This window comes from Globicephala melas, chromosome 21 (assembly GCF_963455315.2).
Source record: "Globicephala melas chromosome 21, mGloMel1.2, whole genome shotgun sequence".
In the NCBI taxonomy this organism is placed as follows: domain Eukaryota; kingdom Metazoa; phylum Chordata; class Mammalia; order Artiodactyla; family Delphinidae; genus Globicephala; species Globicephala melas.
The window spans coordinates 33,942,436-33,963,914 of NC_083334.1; the positions used below are offsets into that span (position 1 = coordinate 33,942,436).

Here is a 21,479-nt window from a genome sequence, read left to right on the forward strand (position 1 = left end):
GATCCCTGGTCTGGGAAGACCCCACATGCCACAGGGCAACTAAGCCCATGTGCCACAACTACTGAGTCTGCACTCTAGAGTCGTGAGCAGCAACTACTGAGCCCATGAGCCACAACTACTGAAGCCTGCATGCCTAGAGCCCGTGCTCCACAACAAGACAAGCTGCTGCAATGAGAAGCCCGTGCACCACAACAGAGTAGCCCCCGCAACTAGAGAAAACTCACGTGCAGCAAGGAAGACACAGTACAGCCAAAAAAAAAAAGAAAGAAAAAGAAAGAAAGAAAGAAAAGAAAAATCATGTTTAAACGAGGAGAGAAAATCCTCCATAATGTGGGTGGGCCTCATCTAATCAGTTAAAAGCCTTCACAGGACAAAGACTGACCTTCCCTGAGCAAGAAAGAATCTGCCAGGGGGTGGACAGCCTCTGGATCTGAGCCACCAATCTGGCCATTCTCCCTCTGGCTGGCCTGCCCAGCAGGTTTCGGACCCACCAAGCCTGGGACAGAGATGGGGGGGTCTCTGCTCCTCTCTGCCACTGCGCTGAGTGGTGGCTGGCACTCCCTCAGGTTCTGTGCCTGGTCTTCCTCTCTTACCATCTTCCCAACTCACCCCTGGAAAGTCTCATCCCCTCCATGCTTTTAATCGTGGGCTAACGATCCAATCTATTATCTCGAGGGTTGACCCATTAATCTGATTGCCAAATGGATACTTTCACACAACAGCCCCCCAAAACATTCAAACTCATCATATCTCAAACGAGTGCACTGTCTCCCTCCCCTAAGTCCCTGCATCCTCCTGGGTTCCTGTCTCACCAACAGCGTGCAGCTTCCACCCACCCCACAAGCCAAAGGCCCAGCAGCCCTCCCTTCCCTGGTCTCCTCCTACCCAGCCCCATCCTTACCCAAAGCTAATTAAGAGAAAGGGGTGAAATAGAAACTTCTGTGGGGTGGAAGATTAGGTGGCCAAAACAGTAATTTAGGAAGGGTGATTAACGGAGTGCATGACAATGAATGGAATATGGCAAACCAATAAAGAAGAGCTTCCATGCCGCTATTTCAAAACAGGCTTCCTGATAAATAAACAATTATATTTCCAAAAGATAAGTTGTGATCCATCTTCTCTTTGTGATAGAAATGTGAAATTTTGTCTTCTTAAAACCGAAGATAATGATTTACATTGACTACCTGGCTGTGTATTTATTTATTATTACCTTATTTTATTGTATCATATTATTTGCTTTGTTTATAACTATGATGTTTGTATAAATAAAAATAATTCAATAACAATTAATAAATTATATGTAAAACTCAAGAGTCTTATTTTTCAACCAAAGCTTCAACTAGATTTTTAGTCTGACTGTGTCTTCCTAGCTTGTAGCAACTGTTTCAAACAGATCTGCCCATTGAAGTATCAGGATTTTTAATAACACCAACACTTTGAATTTCTCACTCCCTGCTGTTAAAAAAGCTACCACCCTTTCAATCAGGGATGACAGCATCTTCTGCCCAGTGACACAGAAGCTACAAAGTGGCTGATTTCCTCACTGCTTATCTTAAAAAGGAAAAAAAAAAACAGGCAATGTGGGGCAGCGGAGTTGACCATGACAGACGGGTCACTGACCATGTTCTTTATATTCATCTTCTGATGCTGTCGTCACTCTTTCCCCCAGTGTCTTCAGAGCAGAATGGAAAGGAAGGACCTGGTCCCGGGAGGGCTGGGCTGGGGGGCTCCTCTGGGGATGGACAATTACAAAACCTAAATCGCCAAAGAACATGCACTTTCCAGGAAAACTAGGCTGCTGTGCTGTACCTGTAAAGGCAGCTCTTTGGCAATGAGCCTACCGCAGATAACGTGGTTCTTTTTAGAGGAGTTTGCCATGCTGTGTGTTTGGGAGCTTGTTTTTGTGGCTTTATTTATGTGTGAGACGATCCTACTGAAAAGAGAGTAAGTAGCATTAAACATAACTCAAACCGAGATACCCGTTAGGACAAGTGTGTTCCATGAGAGGATGTGATCTCTGTCTTAAAGCTGTCGTTGGGACTTCCCTGACAGTCCAGTGGTTAACCCTCCGTGCTTCCACTGCAGGGGGCACGGGTTCAATCCCTGGTTGGGGAACTAAGATCCGGCGTGCCGCACCGTGTGACCAAAAAAAAAAAAAGCTTTTGTTGTCCACGGGACCAGTGAGTCCAACCCAACCACAGACCTCGTGGAAGCCAATCGAGGCAGGAAGCCACCTCCTTCTCTTGAAGTTCAAGAAACGGAGAGGTCGGTGAGGCAGGCGCTGGGTAAACAGAGTCTTGGATGAGCCTAGCTTCGAGGGTCGAATGAAGACGTGCTTTACGAGCTGACCTCTGCTCAGCCCCCAACAGACCCACTTCGCAGCCTTAATCGCATGGGTCAACTTTTAAGTTCAAGATCACAAAGTCCCACCCCTTCCCTTAACAGATGAGGAAAGTGAGGCTCAGATAAACGGAATCACTGCGGAGAACGATGATCTGCTCAAGGTCACTCAGCCCGAGACCTTCCGGCCACCCACAGAGGCCACACCAGCCCCTCCCTGGGTGGGGGACGGATGACAGCGCCGCCATCTGGGGCCGTCCCAAGGGGCCTGCCTTCCCTCCACCCTGAAGATAACTACTGGCCCCACACAAAAGGAGATCTTTGTTTTTTATTTTTCCATACTCCTAACAGAGAAGGATTTTTAGTTTTTATTTCAGAGGAAAAGGCTTTAGACAGTTGTGTTTCATTAAATCAATATTTGATTTCTCTTGGTTATTTTAAATATCATCTTCCTCCACACCAGAATATGAAAAAATCATGTAATAGCAATAACCAGGAGAAAATAATTTTATATTTAGTGAAGATAAGGGATGGGGGTTTCTGCTGTGATATCACTGCATTTTTCTTTTTTCTTTTAACATCTTTATTGGAGTATAATTGCTTTACAATGTGGTGGTGCCCGTCCGGGGTGATGAATCACCCCCGTGCTGGGAGCCACCGTGGCGTGGGCCTCTGGTTGTGAGACAGCAGCTCCCTGAGAAAGCCGGGAAAAGCTGCTCTGTGAGAACAAGGTCAGAGCCTCTTCGGGGGCAGCTCAGGTGAAAGGCAGCCCTGACCCTGCGTGCCTGGAGGCCGAGCCGGCTCACCCACTACCAGGGGCGGGGCTGTGCACTCACCGTGGAACCATGGGGCGATGCTGTCCGAGGTGCCCAGGTAGCCGGCCCGCAGCGGGAGCTGCTCCTCCCGGAACCAGCGCACGATGTCCGCATGGGCCGAGTGGGACGCCAGCCTTGCCGCTGCCTGGTTTCTGACATTCATGAAGGGTTTCAAGTTAGATTCAACTTATTGGAAAATAATGCTTTCAAAAATCACACACACACGCAGAGAGTATAACACGTCTGAAGATCTGGCCTCGCAGCTGAGCTCACGGGGTGTGACCCTGCGCATGGCTGTCACACGGTTCCTTCAGGGCAGGGAATATAAGGGAGCAGATCTGTCACCTGCCCTTCCAGTCCTGCAGGCTAGCCATGAGCTGCTGCTGTACCGACACACAGATTTCAATTCATTTTTAATATGAATGAGAAGCTCCATTAATTAAAATTTGACAAAATGAGCATTAAAAAGTGAAATACACCCCCAGCCATATTTTCCTGGAGAGCATGTACTTGCAAAAGGAGGAAACCAGATGCAATAGAATAAACTTTCTCCCTAACACTTTCATCATTCACTTTCCTCATCTTTCTGTTGCCACTAACCTCTCTGACTTGCTTCCTTCTCTCCCATACTTTGAAGAGTTCTGCTAAAAGGCAGTCTCAGAAATAAAAAGTAAAAGCAAGAGGGGTGTTTGAAGATAGGTTAAGAGAAAGATACAGGCAGCAGAATGGATTTGAAATAAATTCAGTAGCAGAACTTAAGTCAATTTCCACTATAAAAACTAATACTGCAGTGTAACAAATGTATTCCCAAGTTCCAGGCCCACAAATTCTGAGCAGAATTCAATGTAAAAACAACAAGTTTGGATGAGCTACCGGAATATCCTGCCATGTAAATTACGTTCTTTATGCTTTTTTATGGTAACACATGCTACCAGGAGTTACATGTGACATACATGTCAGATATATACACGTGATGTATATGCATGCACATACATACATAGCATTTTGGAGAAAACAGCTTATAATACTTGACTTTCCAAGGGAGCAGACACTGCACACACATGAGATTACATGTTAAGTTCTCCTCCTGGCCTTCAGATTAGGTTCTTTTCTTCGGGAAATCTTTGGAGGTAAAGCAGAAACTCCAAGGACAGCCTGTGTCTGTCTTTCCCTGGGCTGGCTCCTAGCTGACCTTGGTCATCACTGTTTGAAGTCCCAGCCCTGAAACCATCTGGTCTGGCCACCTCACAAAAAGCACTTCATGCAAGTGGCTTAAGTTGGAAAAAATGAGCTACTGGAGCTTAAAACATCGTCTTAAAACCCTCATTAAAAGGCACCTTCAGGGCTTCCCTGGTGGCGCAGTGGTTGAGAGTCCGCCTGCCGATGCAGGGGATACGGGTTCGTGCCCTGGTCCAGGAAGATCCCACATGCCGTGGAGCAGCTGGGCCCATGAGCCATGGCCACTGAGCCTGCGCGTCCAGAGTCCGTGCTCCGCAATGGGAGAGGCCACAACAGTAGGCCCGCGTACCGCAAAAAAAAAAAGGCACCTTCATTGCTGTCAGTCACATAAGCTGTGCTCTCAAAATACTGTGGGTGCGGGTGTATGACAAGCTGTATTCCACCCTTGGGGGAGCCTGGAGAGGCACATAGCCTGCAGGGACCTGAGGCCCGACACAGTGACAGGCTCGGGTGTGGGAGGCACCTGCGCAGGAGTTCACACTCCGTGCCCCAGGCACAACGTTGAGGGGCCTCTCTTGTTGTCATAAGGAAAAAATCGTTCCCCAAACTGTCACTCTGTAGAACATGGTCAGTTAGTGCTGGTCCCCAAGGCCCCAGATGGAACCTTTCAACTGAGTAAGTATAAATAATCATAGAAGAGGAAATGGTCCACCTCCTGCTTCCTCTGAGGACAGAATCCACATTAGGAAAAAGCCCTGAAGATAACTACTGGCCCCACACAAAAGGAGACCTTTGTTTTTTATTTTTCCATACTCCTAACAGAGAAGGATTTTTAGTTTTTATTTCAGAGGAAAAGGCTTTAGACAGTTGTGTTTCATTAAATCAATATTTGATTTCTCTTGGTTATTTTAAATATCATCTTCCTCCACACCAGAATATGAAAAAATCATGTAATAGCAATAACCAGGAGAAAATAATTTTATATTTAGTGAAGATAAGGGATGGGGGTTTCTGCTGTGATATCACTGCATTTTTCTTTTTTCTTTTAACATCTTTATTGGAGTATAATTGCTTTACAATGTTGTTTTAGTTTCCGCTGTATAACAAAGTATATCAGCTATATGTATACATGTATCCCCATATCCCCTCCCTCCTGAGTCTCCCTCCCACCCTCCCTAACCCACCCCTCTAGGTGGTCACAAAGCACTGAGCTAATCTCCCTGTGCTATGCAGCTGCTTCCCACTAGCTATCTATTTTACATTTGGTAGTGTATATATGTCCATGCCACTCTCGCACTTCGTCCCAGCTTACCCTTCCCCCTCCCCGTGTCCTTAAGTCCACTCTCTATGTCTGCATCTTTATTCCTGTCCTGCCCATACGTTCTTCAGAAGCTTTTTTTTTTTTAGATTCTATATATGTGTGTTAGCATACAGTATTTGTTTTTCTCTTTCTTACTAACTTCACTCTGTATGACAGATTCTAGGTCCATCCACCTCACTACAAATAACTCAAATTTGTTTCTTTCTATGGCTGAGTAATATTCCATTGTATATATGTGCCACATCTTCTTTAGCCATTCATCTGTCGATGGACATTTAGGTTGCTTCCATGTCCTGGCTATTGTAAATAGTGCTGCAATGAACATTTTGGTACATGTCTCTTTTTGAATGATGGCTTTCTCAGGGTATATGTCCAGTAGTGGGATTGCTGGCTCGTATGGTAGTTTTACTTTTCGTTTTTTAAAAAACCTCCATATGGTTTTCCATAGTGGCTGTATCAATTTACATTCCCACCAACAGTGCAAGAGGGTTCCCTTTTCTCCACACCCTCTCTAGCATTTACTGTTTGTAGATTTTTTTTTTTTTTTTTTGCGGTACGCGGGACTCTCACTGTTGTGGCCTCTCCCGTTGCGGAGCACAGGCTCCGGACGTGCAGGCTCAGCGGCCATGGCTCACGGGCCCAGCCGCTCCACGGCATGTGGGATCTTCCCGGACCGGGGCACGAACCCGTGTCCCCTGCATCGGCAGGCGGACTCTCAACCACTGCGCCACCAGGGAAGCCCATTTGTAGATTTTTTGAGGATGGCCATTCTGACCAGTGTAAGGTGATACCTCTTTGCAGTTTTGATTTGCATTTCTCTGATGATTAGTGATATTGAGCATCCTTTCATGTGTTTGTTGGCAATCCATATATCTTCTTTGGAGAAATGTCTGTTTAGGTCTTCTGCCCATTTTTGGATTGGGTTTTTTGATATTGAGCTGCATGAGCCTCTTGTATATTTTGGAGATTAATCCTCTGTCAGTTGCTTCGTTTGCAAATATTTTCTCCCATTCTGAGGGTTGTCTTTTCGTCTTGTTTATGGTTTCCTTTGTTGTGCAAAAGCTTTTAAGTTTCATTAGGTCCCATTTGTTTATTTTTGTTTTTATTTCCATTACTCTAGGAGGTGGGTCAAAAAGGATCTTGCTGTGATTTATATCATAGAGTGTTCTGCCTATGTTTTCCTCTGAGAGTTTTATAGTGTCTGGCCTTACATTTAGGTCTTTAATCCATTTAGAGTTTATTTCTGTGTATGGTGTTAGGGAGTGTTCTAATTTCATTCTAATTTCAACTGTAGCTCTCCAGTTTTCCCAGGACCACTTATTGAAAAGGCTATCTTTTCTCCATTGTATATTCTTGCTTCCTTTATCAAAGATAAGGTGACCATATGTGCGTGGGTTTATCTCTGGGCTTTCTAACCTGTTCCATTGATCTATATTTCTGTTTTTGTGCCAGTACCATACTGTCTTGATTAATGTAGCTTTGTAGTATAGTCTGAAGTCAGGAAGCCTGATTCCTCCAGCTCCATTTTCCTTTCTCAAGATTGCTTTAGCTATTTGAGGTCTTTTGTGTTTCTATACAAATTGTGCAATTTTTTGTTCTAGTTCTGTGAAAAATGCCATTGATAGTTTGATAGAGATTGCCTTGAATCTGTAGATTTCTTTGAGTAGTATAGTCATTTTCACAATGTTGATTCTTCCAAATCAAGAACATGGTATATCTCTCCATCTGTTTGTATCATCTTTAATTTCCTTCATCAGTGTCTTATAGTTTTCTGCATTCAGGTCTTTTGTCTCCTTAGGTAGGTTTATTCCTAGGTATTTTATGCTTTTTGTTGCAACGGTAAATGGGAGCGTTTCCTTAATTTCTCTTTCAGATGTTTCATCATTAGTGCATAGGAATGAAAGAGAGTTCTGTGCATTAATTTTGTATCCTGCTACTTTACCAAATTCATTAACTAGCTCTAGTAGTTTTCTGGTAGCATCTTTAGGATTCTCTATGTATAATATCACGTCATCTGCAAACAGTGACAGTTTTACTTCTTCTTTTCCAATTTGGGTCCCTTTTATTTCTTTTTCTTCTCTGATTGCTGTGGCTAAAGCTTCCAAAACTATGTTGAATAATAGTGGTGAGAGTTGGCAACTTTGTCTTGTTCCTGATCTTAGTGGAAATGGTTTCAGTTTTTCACCACTGAGAATGATGTTGGCTGTGGGTTTGCACTGTAGTTTTATTCAGGGATTTTCCAAAACAAATTGTTCTGCCTAATTCCCCCCACAGCCTAGGAGGCAAAGGGACCACCATGGCCAAATAAAGTCTTCATTTAAAAAAGAAACATTTCCAGCTGCTGCATAGCACAGGGAGATCAGCTCAATGCTTTGTGATGACCTAGAGGGGTGGGGTAGGGAGGGTGGGAGGGAGGCTCAAGAGGGAGGGGATATAGGGATGTATTTACACATATAGCTGATTCACTTTGTTGTACAGCAGAAACTAACACAACATTGTAAAGCAATTGTACTCCAATAAAGATATTAAAAAAAAAGAAAGAAAAGAAACATTTCCAAATTCTCAATCTATGAGCTTGGCTGTATATCCCAGAATGAGAATTATCATCAAATCTTTAATCCTGAGCAGAGGAAGTGTAGCTCTGCTCATGATGTGAAGCCCGGCAAGCCTGGGTTCCTACTGTGATGACCCCCCAGTTGTCCCCCCTCCCCTCACTGGCTGTCACCAGGTGGGGGTGAGCTGGGCTGGTGGCACAGGACCTCGCTGAGCATCTTCACAAAATTCCTGGCTGTGTTAATGGTACCCACAGCGGGGATTTTACAGATGAGGGGAGATGAAGGGCTGCCCAGGTGTCTCAGAATCACAGACTCAGAGGTGGAGCCGGATTGAATGGCACCAGTAGGCTCTCTCCCCGCAGCGGCCATGCAATTCATCTATTTTAATCAGCCATTTCACCGCTTATGCTTAAAGCCACCTGCATGGCTTCTTACCTGAGAGGTCTGCAGGGGTGTCCCGAAGGGCTCAGGAACTGAGGCTTGGGTGGAAGGGGGGGCCTCCGAGGCTTCTGGGGGCCACCGAGGGGGCTCTGTGGCCCCTCGCCGCCTCTCCCCCTCTGGGACAGCCTCTTGTAGTCCTCCCGCGCCTGTTTTGCCAGGGAGCGCCTCCTCTCATCAGCTGCCTTGGATTTTCGCACTAGAAAAACAGTGGGGTTTGAGAAAGGCCCTCATGAGCCACGGAGATGTTTAGAAGAATCAGCACCTCAGACGGTGAACAGAACGGACTCTGGTAACAATGAACAGGCACCAGCAATGCCTAGCATTAAAGACCCTAGCGCAGGATGTAAGAATAAGCTTTACTGAGTGTATCTGTACTTCAGACATTATTGATCAGAATCTGTTATGTTTGATTTCACAGAAATGCCTGAAGTCTTCCATTACACTAAGATTTCACTGCGTATAAGTGATTGGATCTGGTAAACATTTTCACTTCACAAAAATTGTCATTTTAATGGTGTTGATTGTGATGGAATTCCCAACATTCTGCAAACACAGCTGCCCCTGTTCTCCTCCTGTTGCTTCAAGGGATGACCGTGCAGTTAGGGTGTCTTTGTCCAAGTCAGATGGAAGCTCTAATCCTGTTTCAAACCCAAATCCTCCCAGCATCCTCACACATGCTCTGCTCTGCCTTCATCTGCACTGGCCTCTCCCTAGGAGGACGATCTCTGGGAAGTGCTAACTCAGAATGGGGCAGGGTTGAGCCATAGGTGTGGAAGGGATGCTGACACATCCAGCCTGTCACACCTGTGTTCTTCTGATTACAAAGTTAAGATGTGTTCACTGTTGAAAACTGAGAAAAATACAGAAAAACGAGAAGAATTCCAATAAATAACCTTGAATCCTGCCTCTCCAAGAAAACTAATGTTAATATGTTAACCTGCCACTTCTTTTCCCTCATATACTTAGACATTTTTAAGTAGGGATATTTTTCATACTATTTTATAATGATTTTTCTTCTCCAAGCTAAAAAGATATAAACACATTCCAAGGACTTTAAACACCCTTCCAAAACATTTTTTCATAGCTAAATACCATTTCATCATATACATACATCATAATTTTGATGGTACAAAGATGAATTGAGAACCTTTCTGCCATTCAATGTTTAGATGAGAACCTTTCTGCTATTCAATGTTTAGATGGCTCTGTAGCCTTTGAGTAATAGTTTAGTGTTAAAACATCTCTCAGGCTTCCCTGGTGGCGCAGTGGTTGAGAGTCCGCCTGCCGATGCAGGGGACACGGGTTCATGCCCCAGTCCGGGAAGATCCCACATGTCGCGGAGTGGCTGGGCCCATGAGCCATGGCCACTGAGGCTGCACGTCCGGAGCCTGTGCTCCACAATGGGAGAGGCCACAACAGTGAGAGGCCCGTGTACCGCAAAAAAAAAAAAAAAAAAAAATCTCTCAACAACCACTCTAAGTGCTTCCTAGATGGATCATCTTATTCTGTGAACAAACTAGCTTAGTGTCACTGTTATGGAGGCCTCTGGGTACTCACAAGAGGCCTGCCACTCCGAATCTTCTTTCCAGCTCTTATAAATCTGCTTGGTTCTCTCTTCATCTATTTGTTTTACTTCTTCATCTTGTGTTTTCTTCACAGATTCTTTCTTCTGTTTAAAAAACCAAAAACAAATACTGGTGAGGGACTCTGGCAGTTTCCAGCAGTGAGGCAGGCACTAGGCATGGTATGGGCACAAAAATGGGCATATAGATGAATGGAAGAGAATAGAAAGCTCGAAAATGAAAACACAACCTTACAAAATCTATGGAAAGCAGCAAAAGCAGTTCTAAGAAGGAAGTTCATAGCACTACAGGCCTTCCTCAAGAAACAAGAAAAATCTCAAATAAATAACCTAACCTACCACTTAAAAGAATAGAAAAAGAAGGACAAACAAAATCCAAAGTCAACAGAAAGAAGGAAATAATAAAGATCAGAGAGCAGATAAATAAAATAGAGCTCAGAAGAAAAATAGAAAAGATCAACAAAACCAAGAGCTGGTTTTTTTGAAAAGATAAACAAAATTAACAAACCTCTAGCCAGGTTCACCAAGAAGAAAAGAGAGAGTACCCGGATAAACAAAATAAGAAATGAAAGAGGAGAAATAACAACTGATACCACAGAAATATAAAAAAATCATAAGAGAATACTATGAACAATTATATGCCAACAAGTTGGACACCCTAGAAGAAATGGACACATTTCTAGAAACATGCAGCCCACCAAAGCTGAGTCAGGAACAAACAGCTAATTTGAACAGACCGATCACTAGAAGTGAAATAGAATCTGTAGCTAAAAAAAGAACTCACTGCAAACAAAAGTCCAGGACCAAATGGCTTCACTGGGGAATTCTACCAAACATACAAAGAAGAACTTACACTGATCCTTCTCAAACTCTTCGAAAAGACTGAGGAAGAGGGAACACTCCCAAATTCATTCTATGAAGCCACCATCACCTTGCTGCCAAAACCAAAGACACTACAAAAAAAGAAATTTACAGGCCAATATCTTTGATGAATATAGCTGCAAAACTCCTCAACAAAATATTTGCACACTGAATCCAACAACACATAAAAAGGATCCTATACCATGATCAAGTTTGATTCATTCCAGGGTCACAAGGATGGCCCAACATATGCAAATCAATCAATGTGATACACCACATCAACAAAAGAAAAGACAAAAAACCCATGATTATCTCAATAGATGCCGAAAAAGCACATGACAAAATTCAACATCCATTCACGACAGAAACTCTCATCAATATGGGTATAAAGGGAACATATCTCAACATAATGAAGGCTAGTTACAACAAACCCACAGTCAACATCATAGTCAATGGTGAAAAGCTGAAAGACTTCCCAAAGGAACGAGACAAGGATGCCCACTCTTACCACTTCTATTCAACATAGTATTGGAAGTCCTAGCCACAGCCACCAGACAAGAAAAATAAATAAAATGTACCCAAGCTGGAAGGGAAGAGTAAAACTGCCACTATTTGCAGATAACAAGGTACTCTATATAGAGAACCCTAAAGTCATAACACAAAAACTACTAGAACTAATAAATGAATTCAGCAAGATAGCAGGATACAAGATTAATACACAGAAACCTGTTGCACTTCTTTACACTAACAATGAAATTTAAACATGATTTTAAAATCATGTCAAAACAAAAACAAAAACCTAGGAATAAACTTAACCAAGGAGGTAAAAGACCTATACACCGAGAACTATAAAACATTTATAAAGGAAACTGAAAATGATTCAAAGGAATGGAAAAATATCCTATGTTCTTGGATTGGAAGAATAAATATTGTTAAAATGGCCATACTACCCAAAGCAATCTACAGATTTAATGTGATCCCTATCAAAACACTCAGGACATTTTTCACAGAACTAGAACAAATAATCGTAAAACTGATATGGAACCAGAAAAGACCCAGAATTGCCAAAGCAATCCTGAGGAAAAAGAAAAATGCTGGAGGAAAAATCTTCCCAGACTTCAGACTATACTACAAAGCTAAAGTAACCAAAACTGCATGGTAATGGCACAAAAGCAGACACATAGATCAATGGAACAGAATAGAGAGCCCAGAAATAAACCCTCGCACCTATGGTCAATTGATCTATGACAAAGGAGGCAAGACTGTACAATGGAGAAAAGACACCTTCTTCAACAAGTGGTGTTGGGGAAAGCTGGACAGCTACATGTAAATCAATGAAATTAGAATACTCCCTCAAACCATACACAAAAATAAACTCAGAATTGCTTAAAGAACTACATATAAGATACGACACAATAAAACTCCTAGAAGAGAACATAGGCAAAACCTCCTCTGACATAAACCGTACCAATGTTTTCTTAGGTCAGTCTCCCAAGGCAAAAGGAATAAAAGCAAAAAATAAACAAATGGGACCTAACCAAACGCATAAGCTTTTGCACAGTAAAGGAAACCATCAACAAAATGAAAAAACAACCTATGGAATGGGAGAAAATATTTGCAAACGATGCAAACAACAAAGGGTTAATATTCAAAATATACAGACAGCTCATAGAACTCAATATCAAAAAAATAAACAACCCAATCAAAAAAGGAGCAGAAAACCTAAACAGATTTTTCTAAAGAAGGCATACATATGGTCAACAGGCACATGAAAAGATGCTCAACTTCACCAATGATTAGAGAAATGCAAATCAACCACAATGAGCTATCACCTCACACTAGTCAGAATGGCCATCATCAAAAAGTCCACAAATAATAAATGCAAAAGAGGGTGTGGAGAAAAAGGGAACCCTCTTACACTGTTGGTGGGAATGTTAATTGGTACATCTACTATGGAGAACAGTAGAAGGTTCCTTAAAAAACTAAAAATAGAGTTACCATATGATCCAGCAATCCCACTCCTGGGCATATATCTGGAGAAAACTCTAATTCAAAAAGATACATGCACCCAATGGTCATAGCAGCATGATTTAAAATAGCCAAGACATGGAAACAACACAAGTGCCCACCAACAGATGATTGGCTTAAGAAGATGTGATACTTATACACAGTGGAATATTACTCAGCCATAAAAAAGAATGAAATATTACCATTTGCAGCAACATGGATAGACCTAGAGATTATCATAATTAGTGAAGTAAGTCCGACAGAGACAGACAAATATTATATATCACATATATGTGGAATCTAAAAAGTAATACAAATAAATCTATATACAAAATAGATTAGAAATAGAAACAGGCTCACAGACACAGAAAACATATTTATGGTTACCAAACGGGAGAGGGAAAGAGGGAGGGAGGAACAAATTAGGAGTATAGGATTAACAGATATAAACTGCTATATATACAACAGACAAACAACAAGGATTTACAGTATAGCACAGAGAATTATACTCAATATCTTATAATAATGTATAATGGAATGTAATCTGAAAAAAAAACTTAATCATTTTGTTGTACACCTGAAACTAACACAATATTGTAAATCAACTGTACTTCAATAAAGAAAAGAAAAAATAAAATATACAAAAATATCTTTTAAAAGCATCCTTTTTGAGAAGGAAAAATATAGAATAAGAAACATGAGTCTTCCTTAAAAAGGAAATATCTTATTGAAGTATAGTGGTCTTACAATATCATTTACTGTGGTAAAATACATATAACATAAAATTACCATTTTAAATTTTTTAAAAATTGTGGTAAAATATACATAACACTAAGTTTACCATCTTAACCATTTTGACATGTACAGTTCTATAGCCTAAGTACACCCAAGGGAATTCGTTTTTAACCAAAGAGAAAACTAACACACCAAAGCACTTAAAAATTCCCTTGTTTCTTTGAGGACAACCTTCTGAGTGTTCATGAGAAAAATGAATTTACAACTTGGTGTGGCAAAAAGCCTCGTCAGCTGAGTCATGAAACAGGCTGAGGGGCGGGAAAGACGGGCCGTGCTTTGCTCTGCACCACAGAAATGGCTTTTTTCTCTTGTGTTTTCCTATAGAAAGATAAAGACTTTCTTGTGGTTAAATTATTTCACCACAAGTAAAATACGAACCTCGATGCTGTGAAACTGGTTTCAATCACCATTAAAGCACAGTTAGCACAGAAGATGGTGGTAATTCATATTATGCACTTCACCTCAGATGCAACGAAACTTTTGTGGTTTCACTGTTTTCACTTTTTTTCTTACATTCTTTTCCTGCCTAGAGCTAAGCCCCCCTTCTTTAGTTAATATTATAAAAACCAAAGAGCAGCTTTTGGTGTTTGAAATGACTTAAAATTTGCCATTGCCTTATTGAACCTGTTGGCAAGCCTGAAAATATCAAAAGTGCTGCTAGAAATTTCTAAGCTCAAACAGAAAAAAATTCAAAGGGAGCTTTGTTTGTCTTCCACACACATATTTTTAAATGATTTTAAATAATTAGAAAAATATAGCTACAATATTAAACTATGCTATCATAGCATACTGTTATACTAAGGATACTGTTGCTTAGGAAAAGCAAGAAGTTTACCAAGTGAGTCTACTTAAAGAAATATATTAAGTAAATAATAATTCGGGTGGTACTTGGCTGCTAAGTTGATACTCCAGTGTCTGAGAGAGCTGTGTTTAGTAAGTCTCACTCCTTTTTCATCCACAGTGTCATTATGTATGGGCACAGTGAGAAAGGAGACAAAATTAATGTTTCACAGAGTAATAGCAGATGAGAGCTGACCCTGGCCGCTGTTTTTATTCAAAGCAGTTAGAACACTCAAGAACTTGTCCCGAGTTTCTCTAAGGATTCCTCCAGAAAATTTACTTTTAGAAAAGTCTTTACAAGTTGATCTTTACTTTCTCTGTTTAGAAAACCATCATTTCTTCTTTAGAACTGTTCTGCTGAAGCACACAGGTCCAGGATGAAGGCCAGGGAGTGGAGGGGCAGCAGGGCTGAGCCTGGACACTGGTCCAGACGCCCAGGGGCCGGGGTGTGGAGCCAGAGCTGGGAAGACGGAGCTGTCAAAGGTCCCTGACACAAAGCCGCTCGTCCCGGGCTGCTGATGCAAATACTCCCACCAGCTCCCTCATCAGCCCCTCACTCCGTCTCATTACTGACTTCTGTGCGTTCCTCCACCATGTCCAAGAGCTCTTGCGTCTGTGCCCTCCTACGTGCTATTCCCTCTGCCTGGAACACACTTCCCCAGCCATCCCCATCACCCCGCCCTCATTCTTCAGGTGTCTGCTCCAATGTCAACTTCTCTGGCCACCTCTATAAAATCCAATTCCCACCCTCCCTGCATTCCTCAGCTCCCTCATCCTGCGTGATTTTCCTGCAGAGCTCTTAGGACCTGAGTTCACACACAGATGTATCATCTGTCTCCCCATCAGGAGTAGAAGCTTTCCAAGGGCAGGGACTTTATCTGTTTCGTTCACTGTGTCTCTAGTGCCCATAGCAGAGCCTGGCACGCAGGAGGAACTCAACATAGGTCATCTGAACGAACACACAGATCTCCTGTCCTTTCTTCCTCACCTGCCCTCATTTAAAATGACATAATGTAATCAGGGCAGGGTCACTGGGGAGTTCCTTTAGGGACTATTGCTGCTGTTTTATAAAGAGGCATGTATTACATCAGCGTCTGCACACCAGGCCCACAGCTCCAGACCTCCCCATGACTGACGCCTCAAACGTGCGAGCTCTCCAGCTCACACGTGGCCCTGCAGAGGAGTCCGGGCCTGGGTCACCACCCAAGGTAACCAGCCCCAGCCGCCTCCTGACAGCCTCCATCCCAGCCTGTGGCCCCCAGAACCTTCATTTTATAGCCTCATCTCTCACTCCACTTTTTCAGACCATCTGTGGGCCAAACCCTACAGGGTTTCCAGTCTCTGCCTCAGTTATCCTGAGCCGCATGTATGGTAACACGGCAGTAGGGCGGAGGGAGCAGAGAGGTCCCTGTCCAGATGGACCCGGAGACCTGAGCGCCTGGAGGCCCTGCGGGCACCGTGGGCACAGTGACCCAAGCAGCTGCTCAGCGCAAAGGGACAGGCTCGAGAAAGAGTGAACATCTAGGGAACCTAATGTGAATTCACGATTTCCGCCAAGTTTCATGCTTCGTTTATCTCTCTCTGAAATCAGTCTCCCCAGCGTTCGCCTCTGTCCGGGATGCTGTCTCACGTCAGATCTTCAGGGAGGAGTCCAATATGTCCTGACGAGCAGATACGTCCTGGTACATCCTTTCCATGATACTCAAGACTCTCCAACTCCAGATAAACAGGTAAAGATGAACAGCTGTGCTCACAAGTTTTCAAAGATAGAGTTCACAGTCTGCTGCTTAATTTCATTTCTGCATGAGGCTAATAAAACAATTTGTGAAACATTAGTGGAACTGGCTCTGCACTTAGCCCCTGAGACGGAAGGTAAGTCTTTTACCTGGTGAAATCCATATTCCTTCATACGACTGATAGAATCTGCCAACATTTGGTGAATACTTCTTGAGGAACTGGAGGGCAACTAAAAATTAAATGAAACACATTTTTATGCCATTTAGAGCTGCAGTGCAATTCCAGAAGATAATCTGTTAATGCTTCCCTCATGTCGATGTTCCCAAATGCTGCCCCCCCCCCCAACCGGATCCATCCCTTTCCCACCAGCAAGTGAGCTCCTGAGCCCATCCTGACTGAGGGGGCAGGTATATGAAGCCCCAGCCTCTGCACTCAGTAGGGTTAGAGATGAATCACTGCCCAGCAGCCAGGAGCTGGTGGTTTGCTCATGTCTTGCTCCCAGCTGGCCCCAAGGTCCCTGGGATGACTTTAAGACATCAATACTACTCCTTAATCTCAATTCCCTTCCTTCTCTCTTAATCCCTGCTCTACCCCAACCCGTGTTTTGGGTCGGACCAGAGAAACACCTTAGTTTCGGCCACTTAACTGCATTCGCCTCTCTCCCCTTCTAGGGCTGGAGACATACCTGGAACACCCAGTGCCTGGGAGCCCTGCCCACCCTCCCTGCCCGCTCACATCCCCCCTGTCCCCCCACTTCCCAGTTCCGGCTTCTGCTGCTCTAGACGGATTTCCCAGGAGCCAGCTCCTGCCAATGGGATTCCTAGTTCTGCTGCCTGGATTCCCTGGGACCATCCTTGTGGGCCACCTGCCAACCCCTCTGGCTCAGTGACTGAGCTGGCACAGCACACGGGGTGCCTCGTAAGACCAGGTCAGTTACACCGGCCCCAGTCACCCGGTCCCTGGCCTGAGTGCAGTCTGGGCCAAGGCCAGCATGGCAGCCATGTGACCTGTGTGGCCGATATTAGACACCCTCAACCCACAGTACCACGACTCACGAGCCTTGTGCCTGAGGACTCCTTCCTGGGTCCTGGCTTAGACGAGAAATTGCCGGCAAAGTTTCAGCCAAAGGTCTGTACCAAGATTCAGCGTGGAGCACAGTGGGTACTTTAGGGTCACTTCTATGCCATGAAACGAACCAGCATGGCTACCTCAATCCTGCCCCTGCAGTTAGGTGCCCATGTGAATAATTATCTCCAAAATAATACAGGTGATAACTGGTATTGGCCACTTCTATCCGGGCCCTTAAAACCTCCTTCACATGTGTCTCCAGGCCATTTCCCCCTTCTTTGGGCTGGAATGGTGTCAGCAGTCATGCTACTAGAAAAACAGCAGAGCCTCCAAAGCCTGAGTCCCTGAACGGCTGTGTAGACCTGAGCCTTCCTAGACCAGAACACCCACCCTGGATGTTACAAGGGAGAAAGATGAACTTCCATGATGTTTTGACCATTGCCTGTTTGTTCTACTCTATCTTAGCTGATAAAGCTGGCCACAGCAATCGCTGGCGGCCCTGGACTCCAGCTCTCTGCTGAGGTCATTTACTGATCACGGGAGTACAGTCGATGCTGATTTCCCTGATGGCTGAGGGTCACTGGAGCCTGTCCTGCCCAGGCTCTGCATCAGGGCCTTAGTAAGTATCATCTTTACTGCCCACAACATCGCTGTTGGAGGGGCAACATTACGCCCATTCTCAGGTGAAGGAACTGAATCTCAGAGGAGTTGTGCAGCTTTCTGGGATCACACAGCCAGCCTGTGCCAGAGTTCACGCTTCTTCCACTATAGCAATATTGTCATGACAGGGAAATGAGTTGCAGGTCAAAAGATTTCTTATACCTATTACTTGGCAAAGTAATGAATCCTATAGGTTTCACAATTGCTACTTGCCATATTCTGTCTCATTTTTTCCTTATTCTGATACTATAAAAGGATATGTAGCTGCCCTGCATCTAAAGCAGAATAGGACAATAACCAGTTCCTCTACCGATGAACAGATCAGAACTCTTCCAACAGGTTTTGTATGTCTGTCTGTTCAAAAGTCTGAGATGGCTTTGAAGGGCTCAGGCTTGTGGTCTCTGAATACATTGCCACTATAAGAACTGTGAACTGTAAAAGCAGGCTCACTCTCCCTTCCCTCAATGATATAAGGTCTGTGGGGCATTACTTTGCAAAAAGGATGTTTCTTCTATGCTGAAAATTAGGAGGCAGGTGACTGTGCTCCACGGATACCTCCTCAAGTGCTGTAGACAATGCTGCAGCCCCCGCTTCTCCACTCATGTTTCAGAGGGACCTGGGCTTTGCCACTAGCAGAGCTTTGGACCAAGGTTTCATCAGCAGCACCTCCACCACGATCAGCTCCTGAACAAACTCTTAGTTGTTTCCTGAATTAGCGTCAGGCTAATAGATATCTGACGTTGCTCTTCTAAGTCATATATCCCAAAGTGTGGTCTATTTTGTCAAGCATTTTCCCCCATCACTTGCCAATTACTGTCCTCTGCTTGGACATAAAACCTTCAACACAGTGTACAAGTTATTCTTTGTCCCTTAGCAGTATTCCTTCAATGGAACTATCGATCTCATGTATACACACAGAAGTGTTTTCTCACCACTTGCTTTTTAAGAAATTACAATCTGGGTTTTTTCCATCATCATCATGTGCCCTCTCTCACTAGCACTTTCAACATGCTCACTGCTTCTTCACTTGTCAGATATTACAGGGTCATCAATATTGTTAAAAGAGCTCAAATCTAAGCACAGATGCAGGAACAAGACAATTTTCAGGACTTGGTGCCAGGGACTGAAGGGACCTCTGTGACCGTCAGCACCGCCTACTGGTGCCGCTCAGAGTTGACAGCCTTTCCTTGTCTGAAGGTTTAGGTTTTGTTTTTAGTACATCAAAGCTCACAAGTTGGTTCTTGAGTAGATAAGATTTAGCATAAACAGCTGATTAATTTAACAACCACCCCAGAGATCAGTACTTCTATTCAAATCCTTCCATGTGTCCAAAACATACTGTCAACTCTAAAACCATTCACACATACTAAGAACCACATTTATAAAAATTCTCATTTTAAGGGTGAGCGAAGATTTGCTCTTATTCCAAAATGTTAAAATAATATGAAGAAGTTAATCAAGACTTGCGTAGAGCTTACCCTTCCCCCTCTGCATATCCTCAAGTCCATTCTCTAGTAGGTCTGTGTCTTTATTCCTGTCTTACTGTGACAAAGCGAGAAAGTGGCATGGACATATATACACTACCAAACGTAAAATAGATAGCTAGTGGGAAGCAGCTGCATAGCACAGGAAGATCAGCTCGGTGCTTTGTGACCACCTAGAGGGGTGGGATAGAGAGGGTGGGAGGGAGGGAGACACAAGAGGGAAGAGATATGGGAACATATGTATATGTATAACTGATTCACTTTGTTATAAAGCAGAAACTAACACACCATTGTGAAGCAATTATACTCCAATAAAGATGTAAAAAAAAAAAAAGACTTGCGTAGAGCAGTTCATTCAGATACACTTACATGCTTACAAATCCACAAAGCACACCATGTACAACGGAATAGACTGAAAGCAGTGTGAGCCAGATCTCCTTTACTAAAAAACAGCCAGATCCATGGCTCAAAAGTGATGATTCGCAATGTCAGTACCAGAAGGAGACAGCCTCAGGAATAGCACTCTGAGCATCCCCAGCTCAAGGATGAAGAGAAGTCCTGAAGAGGGTGCCGGGCCCTCTCTGAAGCTTCCATAGGACGCTGAGTCCCAGGGAATAGACTCTTTAGCTATTCCAATTTGCAACACAAGGAAGGTTGGAAAACTACCCACCTCCCTGCATAATTTTTTCTTACAAAGAACTTTCAAGTCCATGCATCATTTGACCTTCATATCAACACCATAAGGGTATCAAAGCAGGTATTATCCCTTTACCAAAAATGTAAGGCGACCTGTTCATAGGTAGGAAAGCAGGGTCTGAAACCCTCGCCCTGCTCCTTCTGTGGGTTGTCTCGGAGAGAACATCTGTCTGCTCTCGTGCACAGAAGCCATGGCAGTCCCCTCCCACCTGCTGCATCACAGAGACTTCTGCAGCTGCTGAAGCCCTATGGGCAGAGTTAAAGCTATTGTATCCTCTACATATTTGTTTTATTTAAAAATGAAAACTGCCATGGAATATTTATGCAAAAGCTCCAAAAAAATAGAGAGAAAACTTGGAAGGCAACGACATCACAAGCTAGTGGACTCTCTGCAGACACCAAGTCAGAATGGTCCTCTCCAATCAATGTGGACCAAGGAGACCTGGGAGTGGAGCCCCTCCACAATGACCAAAGGATTTTATAAGTATATATAAATTACCATTAAACTTAGAAGTATGGCCATTCAAATCTATATAAGTAATGGGTAAACAAAAGACGCTGCCAGCAACATCAATATTATATGGTTACAAATTGTATTTCCTCCAGAGACTGTGTGTCATGTGAGAATTATTCTAATTATATTCACTTTTTAAACTGGTTTGAAAAATGGTTCATTCTGACTTCTAACCTAATATTCACTCTGTTTAAAAGTAGGACTATACAATCAAACAAACATCAAGAGCCTTTGGAATAAACAAGAAAGCTCCAGTGAACAGAACATTTTTAGCGCTTATATTTTAATGGTGAAGAAGAAAATGATGAATTAAGGCAGGCGTCCCCAAACCGCAGGCCGCAGACCACTAAGGGTCCCTGGCCCGTTAGGAACCGGGCTGCACAGCAGGAGGTGAGCAGCGGGCTAGTGAGTGAAGCTGCATCTGCCGCTCCCCATCGTTCCCCATCACCCGCATTACCGCCTGAACCATCGGCCCCATCGCTCTCATTACCGCCTGAACCAACCTCCCCATCACCCACATTACTGCCTGAACCATCCCCCATTCACCCCCCATCCGTGGAAAATTGTCTTCCATTGTGGCGCAG

The 21,479-nt window shown here is 43.6% G+C and overlaps 1 protein-coding gene across 2 annotated transcripts in view; it reads right to left on the reverse strand.

The window, feature by feature from the left end:
- The window catches only part of SH2D4A (SH2 domain containing 4A), a 74,693-nt gene that overhangs the window by 21,634 nt on the left and 31,580 nt on the right, over nt 1–21,479 (reverse strand). For both annotated transcript variants that reach the window (XM_070044622.1, XM_030834825.3), the window contains exons 5-8: nt 16,622–16,702; nt 10,209–10,320; nt 8,646–8,847; nt 3,177–3,307 (exon numbers count right to left, since the gene is read on the reverse strand). In XM_070044622.1, coding sequence (XP_069900723.1) covers nt 3,177–3,307; nt 8,646–8,847; nt 10,209–10,320; nt 16,622–16,702 — 526 coding nt within the window. The remainder of the gene's footprint in view (nt 1–3,176; nt 3,308–8,645; nt 8,848–10,208; nt 10,321–16,621; nt 16,703–21,479) is intronic.